At 45.7% G+C, this 20,755-nt stretch overlaps 1 protein-coding gene across 1 annotated transcript in view; it reads right to left on the minus strand.

Moving 5' to 3' along the window:
- The window catches only part of DENND11 (DENN domain containing 11), a 215,025-nt gene that overhangs the window by 13,997 nt on the left and 180,273 nt on the right, over window positions 1–20,755 (minus strand). The window contains exons 6-8 of the mRNA XM_069628748.1: window positions 11,525–11,656; window positions 10,727–10,877; window positions 10,329–10,397 (exon numbers count right to left, since the gene is read on the minus strand). Coding sequence (XP_069484849.1) covers window positions 10,329–10,397; window positions 10,727–10,877; window positions 11,525–11,656 — 352 coding nt within the window. The remainder of the gene's footprint in view (window positions 1–10,328; window positions 10,398–10,726; window positions 10,878–11,524; window positions 11,657–20,755) is intronic.

Here is a 20,755-nt window from a genome sequence, read left to right on the forward strand (position 1 = left end):
CCTTCGCCTCCTTGCTTAATCTTCCTCGTCACAGGAAGATTAAGCAAGGAGGCGAAGGCTTGGGTGAGTCTCCCTCTTCCTCGTCCCAGTGCTTCTAAGGATGTCCTTTACTAAACTATAACAAATAGTGGTGTGGGGGGGGACCAAAGGGACTTCAGTGGGGGTTAGGGAAGGTGGGGACACAAAAGGGTTGGATGAATACCACGTTCTCCCAGAGCCATTGTCACTATTCTCATGAAGGATGTCCCCTCTAATGAGATGCACCCTCTGAGTACAATCCCCAGGTGGACTATCTGGTAGCAGCCTTACTTCCCTGGCCTCACCTCCCTGGGCACACGGAAAGGGGCACCTCCCCCCCCATGGAAGATGTGACAATACCCTAGGATTCGTCACAGTACTAAGAATGCAGTTTTCCATGTCACACATTTCCGCTCTGTAAAGGCTGTAGACTCAAAAGGCTTGTGGACCAGGGAAAAGAGGTTCCCATTCAGATACCAGGGCAAATGTGAAGCTTTGACAAGTGTAACATTTCTTTAGGCTGTTTAAGTGCCCCTTGATTATAAGAAATGGAAATATAACAGTCTAACAACTTCATGGACCAGTAGGAACTCCAAACAGAGAAATATGTCCTGCAGAAATCTATTTTCATTTCAAAACTAGGCAGTTGGGAACCTTGTTGATCCTCGCTTATTTCCTTTTGAAGGCAAGTGTGGCAAATTAAGTTCATTGACAGGTGTATTGGTATCTGGTGGACGTTTTTTTGCCACTTTGATAAATACCATTGAGTCACCACCAGAGCTCAAATAGACAGTTCACTACACTGCCTGATCGCTCCCATTCATAAAGGGCTTGACCGTGCCTGCTCCAGGATTCCACCCATTACATCGAAAGTGCCAACCAAGTAGCCAATGGCAAGATCTTGTTCTGTACAGTCTAAAGCAACAACGGAAGAGGGGGGGAATCACACTATGTCAACTTCATTCCTCCCCGTTTATGGATTTAAAACATTGCAATACTCTTGTCTGTGTAAATTAACACTTTCATAGTCTGACCGAAGGGAGAAATACTCCGAGATCCAGAAAGATGGCTTTGAGTCCCAATTCAAAGATGTATACATTCTAGTAACACTGCTCCAAAGGTCTTGCACCGGTTTGTAACCCACAGCGCCATAGCAGGGACGCATCCAATGCTATTTCCAGTGTGGGATCCAGATCTGTTTAAGGTATTCCAGCCTTGATTAATGATCTGCCCAGGACCCATAGAAGATACTTTTTTTTTTTTTTTTTTTAAATTTGACTTTTATTGTTTTTAACAATGAATATGAACATACAGGTGGTTATACATTGTGCATAGCAAACTACTTCAGTAGAAACTCCATGTCCATCTTAACAGTTATCAACCTTAACGCTCCATATTCCAGGAGAAGGCAATAAATAGAAAGAAAAAGAGAATAAAGCAGAGAAAAGAAAAACCCCCCTTCCCTCCCCCCCTTCGCACCCCCCTCCCTATCCCCATGTCTCATGTCCGCTTCCTTCGGGGCATTGGCATTCTAAGTCGTAGTGGGCTACGTGACGCGCTTCTTGGAGCATCCAACGATCATTGTTCTCCTGTGTGGTCTATGACACGCAAGGGTTGTCAGCATGGGGTCTTTCAGCTTTCAGTGATTGGTAGCATGGATCGGGAGGAGTTTCCCTGCTGAGTTGAGTTTTCCATGGTCGGGCTCGAGATGTATTTAGTTATGAAGTCGAACCAGAGTTCTTCCTGTCGCGCGGCCCTGTTATGTAATATTGCTGTTACTTTCTCCATAGTGTAAATGTTTGTAGCGATCTGTATCCAGTCCCTCTTATTGGGTAGGCGGGGAGCTTTCCATTTTATCACAAGGGCAGCTCTTGCCGCAAGCAAGAGGGGGGATATCAGACCTTTCACTCTTGTCATTTCGTCGTCTTCTTCTTCGAGGCTAAACAGGATCAGGAGGGGCGACAGTTCTCTATCTATGCCTTCCAGCTGTTTGATCCATCCCAGGACCTCCTGCCAGTAGATGCGGACCTTGGGGCAGGCCCACCACATGTGCCAATAATCGGCGTTCATCCCACAGTGTCGCCAGCATCGCGGGCTGGAGGTCTGGAACATTTTGGACAGTCTTTGTGGGTCGTATTGCCATCTATGTAGTAATTTTATAGCGTGCAGTTTATATTGGGCCGCAATTGATATTTTGGATGGTGTTTCACATATTTTATTCCAGGCTTGCTGGTCGAACTCTCTGGCAAAGTCTCGTTCCCATTTTGCTTTTAGACGATGGTTGGGTGCATTGTCTTTGGTGATTAGGGCTCTGTACATCCTCGCTATGAGGCATTTGGAGGTAGTAGTTGTGTCTAGGATCGCCTCAAAGGGTGTTAGTTCTCTCTGCGTGGTTTCCTTCCATTCTTTTCTGGATATGACGCCTTTCAGACGTAGGTACAGGAAAACTGGTATCGGGCGGATTTGGAGGGCCTCCTCGAGTTCCGTTATCGAAATGAATTTCCCCTTTCTCCACAGCTGTCCGACCCTCTCAAGGCCGGCATCAAACCAAGATTGGTATCTGGCATGTTCTGGGATTTCCTCTCTGATTCCAGGGGACCAAAGATGGCTTAGTGGCGAAGGCCACGTGGTAACTCCTGACATTGCTCTTCCCTTCCTCCATATGTTCCACAACGTGCTTAGTATCGGGTGATTGCGCAGTTTCCTCGATAGCTTCGATCTGGGGACCCATAACCACTCTGCCAGAGTCACGTTGTATAGAACGTTGTTGTCTAGGTGGACCCATTGGAGGTCTTTCCTTTCTCGGATATGTGGGATTAAGATCCTGAGCTGTGTGGCCTGATAATAGCGTTCTATGTCCGGTAAGCCAACCCCGCCTAGCTCTTTTGGTAGTATTAGGACCTCATAGGAGATTCTGGGTTTCTTTCCGTTCCACAAGAAGTGTAGGATGGCTTTTCTGACTTGCTTGAAAAAGAGATCCGGAATTGTGATAGGCAGGACCTGAAAGGGGTAGAGAAACCGTGGGAGGGACACCATTTTGATCGCATTCAGGCGTCCCATCCAGGATATCGTTAGCGATTTCCATTTCTTGAGATCGGCCTTGAGAGCCTCGAGGAGGTGAGGAAAGTTGGCTTCGTAGAGGCCGTCGAGGTGTCGTGTCAAGTTGATTCCCAAGTATCTTAATGCCTCCGACGATCAGCCCGAGTTGCGCAAGGGTGTTCCGGTGTTCCGCCGATGGTTCATGGAGTGGAAAAAGAGTAGATTTGGATTTGTTGATTTTAAATCCTGAGAGCGCGCCGTACTCCTCTATTAGCTGGATCGCTCTCGGAACGGAAGACGTTGGGTTTGACAGGTGGAGCAGAATGTCGTCCGCATATAAGGCTAGTTTATATTCTTTACCATTCACCTGGATTCCCTCCACTGTGGGGTCAGCTCGTAGCATCACGGCGAGAGGTTCTAAGGACAATGCGAATAGTATCGCCGATAGGGGGCAACCTTGTCTTGTACCCCTGTTGAGGGGGAACCATCGGGAAAATTGGGCGTTCGCCGAGACCGATGCTCTTGGAGACTTATAGATTGCCTTAATTCCTCGTCGGAGTGTGGGGCCTATGCCTATCTTTTGCAATGTGGCCTCGAGGAAGTGCCAGTCTACTCTATCGAATGCCTTCTCAGCATCAATTGAGAGTAGCGTTGGATTGTTCTGTGACGTTTGGGCCTCATGGATTAAGTGTAGGGTTTTCCGGGTGGAGTCTGCTCCTTGCCTGCCTAAAATGAAGCCTACCTGGTCATTGTGGATTATTGCCGGCATATATGATTCCAGTCTTGCAGCCAGGATTCTCGTATAGATTTTGGCGTCAATGTTTAACAGGGATATAGGGCGGTAGGAGGCGCACAGCTTCGGGTCCTTACCCTCCTTGGGGATGACTGTTATCAGCGCCTCGGAGAAGGAGTCGGGTGCCTCGCCTGAGTCTAGGATGTTGTTGAATAGGAGAACCATGAATGGGAGAAGGGCATCTTTAAAAGTTTTATAGAACCCTGCCGTGTATCCATCGTTTCCGGGGGCTTTCCCTGTTGGGAGCCTTTTGATAGCTTCTTCAATTTCCTCTCCTGTTATGGGGGCTTCCAATGTGAGTGCACTATCCGTTGGGAGGGTGGGCAAGGGTGTTCGCTCTAGGTATTCATTTATGGCTTCCGTGTGCAGGGGGGGGCGCGCTGAATATAATTTTTCGTAAAATTCGGCAAAAGCTTCAGGGACATTGGGAGAAGTTGGCTCGTCAGAGTTCTCTTCTGTTTGAATCGTGGGGACCCACCTCTCTTGGCGTTGGCCTCGTAGTCTTGCGGCCAGGAGGGCGCCCGCTTTGTCCCCATGTTCATAATGCTTCTGCTTCAGGTGCTGTAGTTTACGCGCTACGCTTCCCGCCTCTAGTTGTCTTAATTCCTCTCTCTTATCGTTGGCCTCTCTAATCTTTTGTGGTCTATCCTGATCAGCCGTTTGTGCCATGTGGTCCAGTTGTGTGATTTCATTCCGGATCTTGTTCTCAATTAGCTGTCTCTCTCTTTTTTTGGCTGCTCCTTCTCGGATAAGTAGTCCTCTCCAGGTCGCCTTGCCTGCCTCCCAAACTGTGTTCATAGAAGTTTCCCCTGTATTGTTGATCTCAAAGTATCGGGTAATGTCCTGTTCCAGTTCCTCACGAAAGGTGGGATCCTTAAAGAGGGTTTCATTACAGCGCCATTTGGAGCATCTTCGGGGCAGGGCCATTTGGTCGAGAGTGATCGTGACCATATCATGGTCCGACCAGGAGACCGGGTTTATGACAGCTTCAGTCATCGCCGTGATGAGGTCTGTGGTCAGATACACATAGTCTATTCTGGAGAAGGTTGCATGTGGTGCCGAGAAAAAGGTAAAGCCAGTACGATTGGGGTTGGCATGTCTCCATGCATCGGTGAGGTTGTAGGCGGTCATCATGTCTGCAGCTAGTGGGCGTCTGGGACCAGGGAGTGGAGATGTAGTGAGGCGGCCTGATTGTCTATCTTGTTCCGGGTCCATCCACATGTTTAGATCACCTCCAATAATTACTTCGCCTTCTGCTTCGCACATGATTTTAGGTATTATCCTCTGGAGGAATCTGTCTTGGCCTGTATTGGGGGCGTATATTGCCACAAGGGTAACAACCGTGCCCTGTATGCTGCCCACCAGGGCTATTGCTCTACCACTGACGTCCACCCATGACTTTAAGAGTTCAAATTGGATTTTTCTGTTGATTAGCACGCCAACTCCTGCCTTCTTCAGAGGTCCAGAGCCCCAATGTTCCGATCCTAGCTTAGCATAGAGAATCTTCCTCTCCTCCCCTCTGCTATATCGAGTTTCTTGTAAGAAAAGAATGTCTAGTTCAGCCCTCTTGAATTCTCTCAGCACGAGTGACCTTTTGGTGGGGGAATTAAGGCCCTTAACATTGAGCGTGCCAATTTTGAGGTTACCCTGCGTGTCATTTGGTTTATCATGTCTGTGTGACATCAGTGCGTCCGTGGGGTTTCTTCGCAACGTCGTGGAGCCCATTATACGAAATTGCCATATTGGAAGTAGCATTGTGTGTGCCTCTATCTGACAGAGGCTTGATCTGAGACTGTGTCATTTCCCGTTTCCCTCCCCCCTCCCATCCCCATAGGGTATTAGACTGCATACCCATCACCCTCTGGCCTATTGCGTCGATCTTTAATTCTACGATGAGGGTTTGTGATTGTCCGTGGTGGCGTCCGAGTTGGACCGGATGTGAGCAACCGGTCTTCTGTCGGACCACCAGTGAGGGTCGTAACCGTACGACCCCGTAAACTAATAGTATCAAGATAACATTTTTGAGCCCCCACCCCCCTGCTCATGAAATCACTTATCAAACAACAGTGTGTCAAACAACAAGGATTCCCACTTCAAGGTAACATATTCTATGATACATGCGGTTTCGGGAATGATCCTTCCTCGGTATCTCCTTTTGGTGGACTGGCAGTTCCCACCTCGTGTGGTGGATCCGCGGACTAGGGGGTGCCATGATCCATTGTGTAAGTGGGTTCCCTGCCAGGATCATGAAATCCTGAGTCGACAGAATGTAGAGTTTGAAGCGACTATGTTATTAGTTGTGTTCAGGTGTGTCGTTGGGCCGCCTGTACTTTCTGGAGCCTTTCACCCGTTTTCTTCTCTGGCCCTGAAGTTCCCAGCGTGATCTGTCCTGCGTTAGTGTTCCCTGAGTGCCCCCCTCCGGGGTCTGTCCGAGGAGGTCGGCAATACATTCTCGAATTTCCTCTTCAGTTCGTAGTAGGAACTTTCTGGTTCCATGTTCAAACGCGAGGGAGAAGGGGTATCCCCACCTGTATCTCGTGCCCTGCTCTTTTAGCCATCTCGTGAGGGGGCCGCATAAGCGACGCAATGCCAATGTCAGTGATGAGAGGTCCTGGTAAATAGTAATCTGGGCTCCCCCGAGGGTAAGGGTGCCTCCAGACCTGGCCTTGGCGAGTATCTTTGTTCTGTCCTGATACCTATGGAATCTGGCAAGGACCGATCTCGGGCCTCCTGGGGGGCCACCGGCTCTATGAATTCTCTCGGTCCTGAGCTCATCGATGTCCTCGTCCGCAGTTAGGATTTTGACGATGTCGCGTATAGTCTGCTTGAGGTCTTCCTCTGTCTCCCCTTCTTTCTCCGGTATTCCAAAAAACCGTAGGTTATTTCTTCTCTCTCTATTTTCCAAATCGTCTATCTTCAGGCGAATCTCATCCTCCTTCTTTTCTATGTTTCGTATTCTGAGCTCCATTTGGGCCTCTAGAGTGTCAATGGAGGCTTGGTTAGTCTCAACCCCTTCCAGTCTCTCTTCGATGTTGTCAATCCTTTGGGTCATCTTATCCATTTTGCCACCGAGATTGGCGCCCATGTTTCGGATTTCGGCTAAAAGGGCGGCAATATCTCCCTTTGTGGCAGCTGCACCCGTTTCGACGGTTTCTACCGACATTGTTGATCCAGGGTCAGGAGCTAGAACTGCTGGTTTGTAGGCGTATTTGGCAAGCTTGTTCGGTATGTTCATGGATGGGTATCCAACGAGGAGGCACACGCCCCTGGGTTGGGGGCCTTACCCTCGGAACCAGTGTGTTGAAGAGCCCGTGGGGGGTTGTCCTCGTGGCGGGGGTTCCTTTGGCGGGAGTGGGAGGAGGCACACGCCCTGTCTCCAGGGGCTCTACCCTCCACACTTATGTCCTTCGTCGGATTCAACGCCTTTTCGGGGGGTATTAGGTGTCGGTAGCGTTTTATAGCCAGGCCCTGCTGGAGGTGTGTGGGCGCAGGTCTCAGGACGAGGGTTTAAGACGCAGATGCTTAGAGGGGGGCCGCGGGTCACTGTGTACTGCACTGTCCTCAAATTGTGGGGCCTCTTGTTCTGTCTCCGTTCTGCTTGTGGCCTTTTCAGAAGAGGGCACACGCCCCAGGAGTGGGGGCCCAACCTTCCGCCTCCCCTTTCGGGTGCTTAGTAAGTTCGCTGCGTAGGGGGAGACCGTAGATTGCAGTTATGGGTCACCCAGCGTGCCAGGAGTTTCTTTTCTCGCCTGTTGGTGCGGCCGGCGGGAGCGGCGCTGGGGCTGCGGCACCCCCACCAACCCAGGGCCTCCGGGTGATTTTGTGCTCCAACCAGGGGGGAGCGCCGTGGGGGGCAGGCTCCTGGCAGGTCTCCTTTGTTTGCGGGAGATTCGGGTCCCCCTGCTGGTGCGGGGGGAGTCCTGGTAACTCGGTTATTCCAGGCCGGGGGGGCGGGGCAAGCCCCCGCTGGGGTGGCGCAGACCGAGGCCCCCACTCCCAGCCGGGCACTTACCTCCGCGAGGTCGATCCCTTGTGGCGTGGGGCCGGTTGCTCGAAGGGTCCGCTCTTCGGAAGCGCGGGGGGGGGGGGCGACCCTCACGCGATCCGGAGCGGGCTGCTGCCTCTCTCCCCGGAGCCCAGGTCTCGCGCTGGTGTTCCTCGATGGTGGCCGGGGGCGGAGTCCAGCGCCGCGAGCCGCGGCCTTCTCCCGTGTCCGCGTCTCCACCGGCGGGGGGAGGTCGATTCCTCTCGTGGTTTTCTCGGGGACCAGAGGTCCGATTTCGGTCGGGTTTTCGCTCAGGGGGTGGGGGGGCGTTTCTTGTGGGTCAGGCTGTCATTGTTGGGTTCGGGGGGGCCAAAGTGGGGGCTCAATTCACTTTTGGGGGCCCGTGGGTTAGGAGCTCACACGAGGGCTGACATCGTCCGTGCGCCCCCTGGTGGCCGACAGAAGATACTTTTTGACAGTGTTTGACAGACACCTTGTCCAACTAAGAGCAGGAATCCTGATCACAGTTCGCTAGTAGGTGAAGCTGTGCCTTTCTCATGTGCGAACCTCGCTACAATAACACACAAAACATCAAGCTCAACATTCATTGATAGGGAAGGGCCATTACTGCCCTGGCCTGATGCAAGTGATGCCCATTTCTTAGATGGCCTGCATTATGCTCTCCATCTGGAGAATCCGTCCCTGCAGTGTGTCCAAAATGAAGTAGGTGCTGCGGATGACTGAGGTCAAAACAAGGTTTGACTTCTTCGGGCTGACTTGTGAGACCCGAATAGAACACACGATCCAAGGTGGTTTAAAGAGGGGCTGCTCGCTTTGGGCAGTCATCAGGGTAGGGGTAAATGTGGATTCCTCCCTTTCTCAGATGAGCTGTGACAACCGCCATCACCTAAGCAAACAACCGTGGAGCAGAGCTGAGACCAAAAAGGAGAACTCCGAACTGAGAGCAATGAGGAGTCGTCGTAAACCTGACGAATTTGCAGTGAGAGAGACAGATTGGGCTATACACACTGCCATCCTGCAAATTAATTGTGTATAGCTCTGCACACCAGTGACTATTTTGAACCTCTCCTATTGATCAGAGTTGAAGGTTTCAGAGGTTGAAGATGATACACAACGCATTCTTGCCCTTATTTGGAACTGCAAAGAACATGGACAAAAAACCCTGCTGGGGGTCTGATGGAATCACTTAATATACCTTTAGTGGATGCTAATTATGCATGGCAGAGTGAAACAACTAATATCTGCCTGTAGGCGGAACTGTGCTTATGGTAGTGTACTGCCTATCAAGACGCTATTGGTGTATTATCTGCTGGGAATGTGTGGTGCCTATGCATGTACTTCTGGTCCACAATTACTGACTGTTAATATCCCTCTAGTCCCTTAGAGGAGGCAGAGAGACACTGAGCTAGACACACATCAAATGACAGGCAATGCAACTTTAGAGATGCAGAAATTAGCGTCTCACATTCTTCAACAGTATCCAACTCTCACACTGGTGCCTTTCAAACACAATGTCCCAGGCAGTGCTTTACCTCACATATTAATTATTGGAGAAGCAGACTGACATCTAAGCTCAACCCCTTCTCGCAGGTATTAAAACTAAGATTGATTGATTTACTGACAAAGCTCAGCCTATCCCCCTCTTTAGCAGATTCAGACAGAGCCTTTACTTTCCAAGTTCATATGCTGTTTGTGGCAGTTGTAGACCCAAACAACTTTCAGAATTAAGTATGGTCCACTCCTAACAGGAGACTTAGGTCCACTACTTTAGTGTGCATAGTCTTAGAGGTATAAAGCATACCCCCCGAATTCAGCATCCCCTGCACAACAGGTGTTACACCCTCCTCAGGAGATGCAGAGGCCAACATTCAAAATGCAGCCTGGTACACCTACTTAGAAGTGATAGACCCAAGCCCTACATGCTCAGGCTGTTCAAGCCCTTCGAGGCGATAAATGCACAACCATCTGGGTGATCATGGGAGAGCTGGACCAATTGCCTTGATACAGCCCCTTCTCCCACCAGACTAAGCAGCAAAGGGGTCTTTCAATAGTCCACCTCTTGAAACATGAAATCAGAAAAACCTGCTCAGATGTTCCTAACATGCACAATAGAAACATACAAACCACTGCATCAGAGTCTCTCCCACCCCAGAAAACAGATAATTATGAAAGTGCTGAAACATCTACCAACGAATGACATACTCACCGGGCTCCCTGGAACTTTGCCAATAACAATTTCAAGGAACTTTAGAATTAAAAAAACACCCATCTTACAACCCTTAAATTAAAACAGGACCTCAGAGGTCCACTCTTCAAGTCATCAAAAGATGCAGGGACCGATTACTGGGACCTCTGTCACCCGAGCTACAACTGAGGCAACAGGGCACAGTCTCACCTTAATGATATATAGCAAAAGGGGTATTATGTATGCTAAAATATATTATATATAAAGTTAGAAAGACTTAGACTTACAGAATAAAAAGGTCCTCTTCACAAGAGCTGCAGTCATTGTCCACATCCTGCGAATACAACAGCATCTGCCTGTTTAAAAAAGGAAGATATTACAGAAGAGTGATGAAAGATACGGGGTAGGGTATAGGTGGAATCCCTCAAAGAATTGTCAAATAAGGAATAAACAAAAAAGATGCAAGAGAAGGGCCAAAAGTAGCTTGCCATACATGTACTACTTACTATAGGTATATAGTAGCTGGCCCACTACACAGTATTCATGTTAAAAAGGTGCCCTTAATTGTAACCCAGAACCTTAATCAGTAGGCCAACAATGTCCCTCTACATAAAGGTGACTAAACAGAGCGGCTGTCTCACACAAAGCTGTCAATAGTTCGCTTCCCAGAACACCTTCAAGTTACCTTTGGTCATTGAGCCGTCTAAACTTCTCCTTGTCAGCACTGTTGACCTTCAGAAGTGGCTGCAGGTGCTCGTGGTGAGTCCTTACATTCTGGTTATCTACATATACATCATACAGATCCTGCTTCTCCTCAAAGATCCTCTCTGTTGTACCTGTTGGAGACAAAGATGTGGGGGATTCAGAGAGGCAAGGAGCTTAGCCCTTATGAGGAGCTCATTGGGCCCATAAATGGGTGGGGGCAGGAAGCAATAGGGATACAAATGTACACATGGTCCATTAACTAGGAATTGAATATGCTACTATAAAAAAAAATTACATTCGGCTTTTGTATGGTGCTACATGCCAGAATCCAGCCTCTAAGCGTGGGCGGGCGTTGGACCAATGCTGCTCAGCGTTATCTTGCTTCCAAGACAAGCATGTTTCTCCTGAGCTATCCTGTAGCAGATTATAATTATAATGGCTGATTATAAAGGGAACCATTAACTAAATGGCCTCTATGTGCTTGATACTCAGTTTTCAGTATCAGAATTCAGTTTTATCAAGTTTTGAAATTGCAAACTGCAGGTCTTTAAGTAATGAACTCACTGAGCCATCTTACTGATTCCGGAATCATCCAATAACAAAGTTTAATTCACGAAGAGCATATCCAAGACCTCCAAACCTCAAACAAGTTAAAAACAATGAAAAACACACCTGGCCACTGGAGCAGAAGCGTTATGCAATGCATGTTACTAGGTGCCTTTGTAAGTCAAGACCAACATTTTGGTGGAAAAGCACAGACAAGGAATTTCATACTTACAAGCTACATAGGAAACCTCAGTGTCTAGAGTCTCTATGTCTGCCACATTCACATAGAAGAAAGGCTTTGATTCAGGCACCGCCCCTCCAATACCAGGAAGCGAAACATTAGCCAGACAGCAGCAACAGTATACTAAAGAAACAATGATAAGGCAAGGGAATTAGTGACAAATGCATAACGTGATCATGGGAGATTAAGTAAAAAGAGTTAAAATTTGGTCACAATTTTTATTTGTCTATATTGTGAATATGGTGCCGATTGCTGTACAGGATGAAGACATAAGAGAGAAGCACATTATGTAACATCAAAATGAATAACAAATGACAGGAAATGTATGTGCTATAATTATAAATGACATAGTTAAAGAAAACTAGCACAAACCCTACCACAATAACTTAAGAAATAAAGCAAACCAGTGTGTTTTCAGCTGCTTTTAAAACAGGTTTGTTAACAAACAGGTAACGCACAAAAATCAAATTCCTAGAAAAAGCTTGGACCACATTTTTGCAAACTTCTGACCATCTCTTCCAGAGTTCTCAAACCACCTGGATTCACAGACATCTCTACTGTGTGTAAGGCATTAAATGCTAAATGCTTCCCTTTGATTTGGAGCCATGCAGGGAGCTGTATCCAATACAGACATCTAAAGGCTGTGGTAATAGGATTAAACTTTCTGCCTCTAGCTAATAAGAGGAGCTCCCAGCAAGGTCCCCTAAAGCAGACTAAAGAAAGTCCATGTACCCGGTCATGACTGCAGGATAAAACGTTGAAGCCTCGAAACAGGGTTCCAAGGTTTTATTAAGATAACGGAAAAACACCACTGAATTAGGTTTTACTTGGGCCATAGGGCACAAAGTCGCATAAGCAAGTGCAAAGAAAACAAGTATTCTTAGGACCACTTTGCCTTTCTGGTAAATTGGCACTCTTGGCAGCACACAGTTACGCACAGTCTCTGGTGTTTTAGGTGTGCCTACAATTCTTTCTTGGAAGTCTTGTAAAGTCTTTCTTAACATATTAACTTTTGGTCAGAATGTAGCATTATTCCCTCTGGGGTGCTGCAAGAATCTGATACCACTACCACTGATGCCTAAGGTAATCTTGAAGGTGGTCCGCCATCAGACTCTTAAGCAAATGTTGTTCCTGGAATTAGTCTTACTCTAATTCCCCATAAACTGCGACAGTTAAGCTCTTTCGCCCACTATATGACTGGTATGTAACCAAACTATCGGAAACCTTCACTTCCTGCTTTACAGTCTTCCCTCTTCGCCTTATTTCTGCTTTACATCTTCCCTCCTCTTTTCCTTTCTCAACTATCTTCCTTCCAACCTCCTTATCTAGGACCTCCTTGCAGCCCTGCCATTCAGCTCATTCCTCCACTTCTCCACTCATCTTCCTTTTCTCTATGGTCCCCGCTCTATCTCAGTTTCCCTACTCCAGCCTTACTTTCACCCCGCTCCGCTTAGACTCTGCTACACCCTTGTCACTGCTCTCCTTTCCCACTCAGGACCCATTTCCACATTCACTGCTCTCATTTTCCTCTCTGCTCCTACGGTCACCTCCTTTCTCCACTCTGCCATTTTCACTCCTCCCATCATCCCTTTTCTCCCCTCTCTTCTCTCTGCTTCTCCTTCTGCCTTTCTTCTCTCACTCCCCGCTCTGCTCCCGACTCTGCTAATCTGGAACAGCACCTCATGCTGCACTGCTTCTCTGCACTCATATCTCCCAAAATGAGTTGGCATTCTTGCCTGCTTTTATTTTACCTTTGTACAGACTGGAATGCGCCCAATTGTGTTAAGGCCTTCAGGTTTGACAAACATGAAACAAGGGCCCAGTAATTGGTTGCAAAGGCAATGGGGCTACAGGTTAATCACCAGAGACACATTATTGGCGTTTTGCCTACTGGCTTTGCCATCAGACACTATTACAGCCACATCTGCAATATTGGAAGTAGATCTCGGACTGCAGCGTTCTCCTCCAGCTGATGGAATGATCTTCTCTGTCTTTTCATGATTTGTTATGGTTTTTAGTTATTGTGAAAACCAGAGTTAGTAGTGTTTCCCATAACCCTTGGTCACCAAAGGCCCATTCTCTAGCTTTAAACAAAGGACTTTGTCACAACCCATAGATGGATGCAGAGTCAATTTGTGGTTACTTGGATGGTAGCTAGGTTATCCAACCAGCCCCAAATTCCATGAAAAGCTTGGCTTGAGCCGAGGTTTCTGTGCAAACTACTGCATGTGAAAGATGTTCTTTTCAACTGTTGTTCAAATCAAAAGTTAATTCAGAGATATGGGAAGTGTTTTACTCATTCTAGGGGTTTGCAGTCAATATTGAATGTCTTCTTATGGCGAGTCTTGCTAGTGGGCACTCAGTAAGAATGCTTGGTTTGGACAGGGTTATGTTTATGCCATTTTCCTTGCAGATTACTCCAGTGGTCAAGAGGAGAATATGGAGGGCTTTAGGTGTTACGCCAAGGGAAGCTGAATCACTTGTGTATGAGACACTTAAGGTTGCCATCTTCGGTACATCGTATGTTGTTTGAATTAAGACCGCTCTAAGACGGTTAACATAGCTGTTAAATGTCTGTCAACAGACACCTTTGTTTGATGCCACAACTTGTGGGTGTCGCTCTGAGTTGCCCTTTATTTTCATATTTCACTTGTGCAGAGGGGTTAGTATATAGTTATTTGTATTACTGCCACCAGGTGGCGGTTGGGAGATGTCTTTCTCAATTTATTGCACACAATTGGGTTGCATGCATACAAGAAGTCCAGCAATGCTGCCTACACTGCCTTTTTTTAAACTGCACGTTTTTTTGTGTAGTAGAACAAAAGCCTGGTATTCCATTGCAAGCCTTTGCCTAAAGTCTGCTTGGAAGTCCAAGATCAACTTTTCATCTCGCAAACCACTCCTGAAGATTTTTAAAATAGATTTCGATTTAGATATTGTCTTACATATCAATTAAGCTAATTGACAGCATGATATAATAGACATAAGATTCAAACTTTTATATGCAAATACTAGAACACTGCTGCAACAGAAAGTGGCGAAGACCTGTTCCTCTCTGCAGTAGATGAATACATATTGAAGAATTGGGAACTACTTACATACAATGTTCATTTGGAAGGCCTGGGGGCTTCTTGCTAGATTTGGTATAGCCCACCAAATCTGCTCGTCAATGAATCACTCTTAGTAGGGTTTTCTAGTACCGGCTGTGTTGTGTCAGGGCAAAAGTAATTGTGTTATTTGCCGGACCATACCTCACACCTGGATAGTAAAACATTGCCTTGTGTTGTTATTACAGAGGATCTCTACTGATCGTTTTCTTGTGCCAGGTTAATCGACGTTGTGCCGCAAACTACGGTTTTCCAGAAGATATTGGGGTTTACTCTTTGATGGCTTTTGAAAATCCTCTCACTTACGTATTATGGCATCTTGCTTGCTTCTTTTTGTCAGGAATTTCTTTTTCTGTCTGATTTGCCTGAATATTTCTGTCTGGTCACTAAGTCACCTTTGAATTCCTTGTTTTGTTTGTTGTCTTGGTTGAACTTTTGCTGTGGCTCTTACTGTTGCATGTTTTTGCTGTCCCAGGGGGCTGAAAGGGTGTGGAGCACATGAGGTACATTGAGATATATTTTCTATCAGGAAAACATAAGTTTATCTGAGCTTTTCAGTTCCATCTAAGTGCAAACATTCAGATAGCTCTTCTTAGCTGTACCCCATCTATGAGAGATTATCATCAGCGATGTGAATTCCCGAGTTTTTACACATTTTCAGGAAAAGTACCTCATTATTATTATAGAGGTAATAAAAGTGGTAAGGTTCCATGTGATAATGTGCCCGCAAAAATGTCTCCTGACAAATATGTTGCAGGTCGTTGCAGAGACATTATTACTTTGAACATGTGGGTGACAGACACCCCAACAACCCCCACATTTATTTTACAAGGGGATCAGGGGACATCCCAGCAACCCATCCCCATACATGTCAGCATATATAATGTCGCCAATGGCTTTTCCTGGCGACATTATGTATGGGGACACTATGTATGGGGACATTATTACCAGATACCAGTGGTAATACTGCCATATATGGTTATCGCCACTCATATTGGTAGTAAATCCATCAAACTAGGAGTAGTAGTATGTCAGTGGGATTTAGGTATAATTGTTTTTAGTGGGAAATACACAAGTAGTAATTATTTGAGGGTAAAGTGGAAGACAAACCTCCAGCCAAGTGCTCCACTTTCCCTACAAATTAAGACTATGTAGGTGGTATAAAAGTGGCAGTAGTTATGTTACATCAAATAAATATAATAGTGGGCACAACTATGAATAAAAAAAAAAGATTTGTATGATTCCTTAAGTTATGCAGAGCAACTCCAGAAACTTCCATACACTATGGGGGCAAATATCAATCTACATATTCTGCCAAGGAAAACCTCTATGATGTCAATCTTCATTGCATTATAACGAATTCTACTGAAGTACATTATGTTTTTCTCAAGATTAATACAAAGAAAGATTGGTGGATTAAATGTGAGAAAAGCATATTGTAATTCAGTGAAATTTGTTATAAGGCAATGGTGACTGACCCCACAGAGGAGAAACCCGTATCAAGGAAGTTTTCCAAGACAGCATATGGACAGTAGGTAGGTTACCACCACTTTGTTACTACACCTCCATATCAGTAATGAGGCCCACAATAAAAGGTGTGTTCTATGAAAAAATGTGCTTCATCAAACACACGCATATACACTTTCCATATTTGCTCCGTGATATGGTGTTGTGTTAGTGGTTAGTCCAGACTCTGGTTTCTGCCACGTACAGTAACAAACTAAATCATTGACATCCATAAATAGTACACATGTATACTTTTGTACACAATCCAAGGAATCAGCAACAGCTGGAAGGAGAAAAGGTGACTTTACAGACAAAAAAAGCCTGAAATGTGGAAATGGAAAACTTCTAGTTTGCAAAAGCAATATAGTTTAATATCATACAGATGTTTATTTTCACCTCAGACTTTATTAGTACTAAAGAATATTGGTGAGGAAAAGAAGAGTATTAGCAGGAAGATTACTATGCCCAAACAGTGCCTGGAAATGGTATTTACAAAGTTCTGTCCTACCTGATGGCTGTCAACTATCAACCAGTCTTTGTGGGGCGGGTCAACAAAGCATTCGACACACAGGAAATGATGTGCAATTTATTATTACCATAGGCGAAATTGGATAAATGCCCATGTTTATGGGGCGAAATTAAGCTAAAGGGGAATATATTTAGCTAACAATTGGGGGTATAAGGGAACAAATGCATGAGGTCTGAGTGTTCTACCCAAGCCCCATTATTTATTGTACAAACACAGTTCCAGGGATATGGCCTCGTGATGTCTACCTTCAAGTCAGTCACAGTGAGTTCACAGCATTCTTCTGTGTTTTCTTTGCTGCTCTTTGACTAGGTGGCTACTGTGCTCTATGGATGATGACTTTGCACATGCCTACCAAGAACTTGTGACTCCCATTCACCCTACAGGATAACCAAAATAATTAACGGCATGAATTTCTCACCACCCAGGTGCTTTTCAGACAAATTATTCTCACCCAAAAGCCAAAGGTCGTGCTTTTGGTCAAAAGCCTGCAACAGGCTTTGGTTGATCACTTTTGAGTTCCTTTGGTTCTAGCCAGACTCTGGACAATAGCCCCCAAAAGGCTTCTAATCTGGCCCTTTCTCTTCAAGACTCTCCTACCCTTGCCAGGCTATGGGTTACAGCCCTATGAGAAAGTCCCCTGCCTAACACTGTGGCCATCTAGTGTAGTAACACAAATACCCCCTGGTCAACCATGCTTAGTCGCTGCCCAAAGGAAGAGGACCGTCACATGAGGCCTTTCAAGAACAGTGTCTCTTTAAGAGCAACTTGTCAATCATGATGGGCTGAAACAAAATGGAACTAGTAATATAATGCTCTCTCCATCCCCAAATAGAAGTACTTTATGTAATCCTGGAGCAAGGGAATTTGTAAATACTGTCCCTTACTAGCACTACTTTACATTACCGAATTCTGATTGAAGGAGACCATGCAGCAAAGAATTGAAAATCCTTCAGCATCGGTAGCAAACACCCACTCTGACATCAGAGGAAAATCACATTGTCTTATGGCACACATGCAGCCAGTCCCCTGTGACATCTGAAGCACAGCACATCTTCCTAAAACCCCAGAAACAGGTGCTATGTTTGTTTTCCCGCATTTTGATTGCAAGAGCTCCCGCAGGGAGAAAATGCAACATTCAAAAGTGATTTTATTGTTCTCACCATTAGCTGGCACTCCCATTGAGTGTGAATCCACGCTCTGGGCCACTTGAGGACAAAAGGATCTCTCGGGACTGCCAAAAGCAGCAGCCCCACAATTGGTGGACGAAAACATTCCAAGATGGCAGATTAGCCTTTTAAAAGGTTTAGTCCAGCCCCAACTATCTAAAGCAAACTAAGGTGCATTAAATACAACCTTTCACAGCCTCTCACTCATTCACATTCCCAGGAGGAGACTATCGGAGGGCAATATAAACTGGAAATCCCAATCAGGCGGTGTGGGTGTTTGGAGTAGGAGCTCGCAGTCGGGGTTTGGAGCAAGTTGAAGTGGGGAAGGAGGTTGCTGGAAGACTGGTTAGAGGAGGAGATTGGAGACAAGACAGGGAGATAAGCCACCAGGACGAAGTTGGTTGGAGACAACGGGAGGAGCATGTGTTGAGACATCAGGAGGATGTTGGGTTGAGACAGCAGGAAAAGGTTAGGTTGAGACAGCAGAAAAGGTTTGTTACAAACATCAGAAGAAGTTCGGCGAGAAAAGCCATACGAAAGTACAAGATACTAACTAGGTTCTAGCTAGCAAGACCAGGAAGTAACGAGAGCGTGCACCAAGCAGCAGGTATGGGATCTGAAGCGGTCTAGTCTACAGTGGTAGGAATAAATGAGCCTGTAGCGTCACAGAGGAGCAGGTCCAAAGCAAGAGTAGCGAGGTGTTGAAGAAGGAAGAAGTCAGGACCCTAAGTAAGGGATGTGATGGGATCCACCTAGACCGGTATACAGAAACGTGGCAAAGCTCAGTTGCCTCTGTCACAAAGTTGAAGACCAAAATAAATCAACATGAAGACCAGAAAAGAGAACGGTGCTGAAACCAGATTGAGCAGGGACCAGGGTTCCACCTCTTCCCCATGTGTGTCCTCCATTCCCTCCTGGAACCCATTTGTGTGGCCAGTCCTGATTGCTGAGGTTACTAAGTGAATGATCTCACAGGGAAGTGCTGCCAAGGATAAAAGGCAGATGCCATCATTTTAAGATCAGACAGAAATTACATGGCAACCCTGTGGCTCCAGAGTCTGGCTCCCTACATCTTCTGAAAGGCTCATTCCTCATCACAATTGTGGCGGCATGGCTCATTAAATGCTCAATCTCTTTCTCTCTCTCTTCCATCTCCAGTTCATGCTGAGCTTGCACAGTGAAGCATGAGCACATTTGCAAGTCGCCTGCTCTCTCGCACATTATCATGAGCAACTTTATCATGTAGTTTGATCATAATATTTTTATGAACACTTTAACAGAGCACAAATAGCCCTTAAACATAAACTGTCCATCCAATGCTTCTATTGTGAAAATAAACAGAATTAGGGGAAAACAAATATTCAACAATCTATCCCTCCCATTACCGACCACAGATCCCAACAAGACAAGTATGATAACCCGAAAAAGAATGGAAGTGGATTCGAAACTATAAAGTATGATAACTCGACTGCAAAAAATGAGAATAAAAAAATGACATCCAAACGACCATTAAGCCCATTATTCTGGGGCTTAGTTACAGCATGGCACATCTATGTATTCCTCGAATAAAGTAAAAAGACATGGAAAATAAACTGCCTATCTGCTGTTTGGTAGCCCTAAGTCTTGGAGGGCACCTATATTCCTTATTAAAGGATTTGAAGAATTCCAAAATGTTCTGCCGGGTATAGCAAAAAATGTAGGGATTCACTGTGCATGATATCACAACTTTTCTCAATCTCCAGTACATGCCACATCCTCCCAGCCAATCCTTTGTAGCAGGTACATCGCTAAATTACCAGTGCAATAAAAACAGGGCCTTTGCAACCAGGAAAGCTTTAAGGTTTATTTTAACTAGTTTGGTGATTTGCAGAGGGAACATGGATCTTTATATCTTCCAAAAGGCACATTTCTGGTTTCATCAGTAATTTAATACCTGTGATTATGCGATTCATCTTGAAAAGAATCATCCAGCAAGGTTTCAATTTTGGGCAAGACATCAAACATGGGGAAGCATTTGTCGTCCATGTTTTTCACGGCATTGAGTTGTCATTTTGAGGGGAGGTAATGGCAAAATATGGGCTAGGCCCGGGCACAGTTTATTAATGGGGTCTTTGTGCTGTATTTTATTCCCTTATGGGTATCGCTAAATAGCTTTGTTTTGGAGAGGCTGGCGAAGGTTCGCATCACTGTTATTGACACTAGCAGCTGACACCGTGGCCACCTAGATTAGGGCACATGACTGCATTCATGATTAATAGTATTGAATCCGCGGTCTCAATTCATAAGTTAAGTGTTATTCGATGAGAACATCTTATCTCTTACAAAACCCAAACTTTCCATCTTGCTTTGCTCTCCCTATTGTAGTCTTATAAGGTTGTTTCAGGCTTTAAAATTAAGGCTCTTACCTTGAACCGCCCCACTAGTCTTAGGCATTTCCTTTATTCTCTTGGGTTAAAGATAAGATTAAATATTAAGACATTTCACGGACACCCAATTGTTCTCAAATGTATAAGGCCAATTACGGTGAATTAGTTAAATAATTTAGGAAGGGTCTTCTGTCCTGAAAAATCAGTCCATCTCTTGGTTTGGCAGAATATCTTCCATGAAAATTAATTTACCAAAATGAGTATAGCTTTTTCAGACCTTACAATTTGTTGTACCAAACCTAGTGCTTAGACATCTACAACAGGATCTTCTGGCCTTTACCTGGAAAGCGTTGCTTCATATAGTCTCTTGTAAAACCTTATAAAGAAGTAGGCTTAGAGGAGGTTTAGCAGTCCCCAACAGGGTGAGCTTTTATCATACAAGGCAGTTAAGCGTCTTTTATGACTGGTTAAACCCCATGACACAGAAGTCTTGCAATATTATAGAAGAGGTTATGGTGGAAGATCCCGGAGGATAACCAGAAAAGATA

This window comes from Ambystoma mexicanum, chromosome 12, assembly GCF_040938575.1.
Source record: "Ambystoma mexicanum isolate Mex_15411 chromosome 12, UKY_AmexF1_1, whole genome shotgun sequence".
Classification (NCBI taxonomy): domain Eukaryota; kingdom Metazoa; phylum Chordata; class Amphibia; order Caudata; family Ambystomatidae; genus Ambystoma; species Ambystoma mexicanum.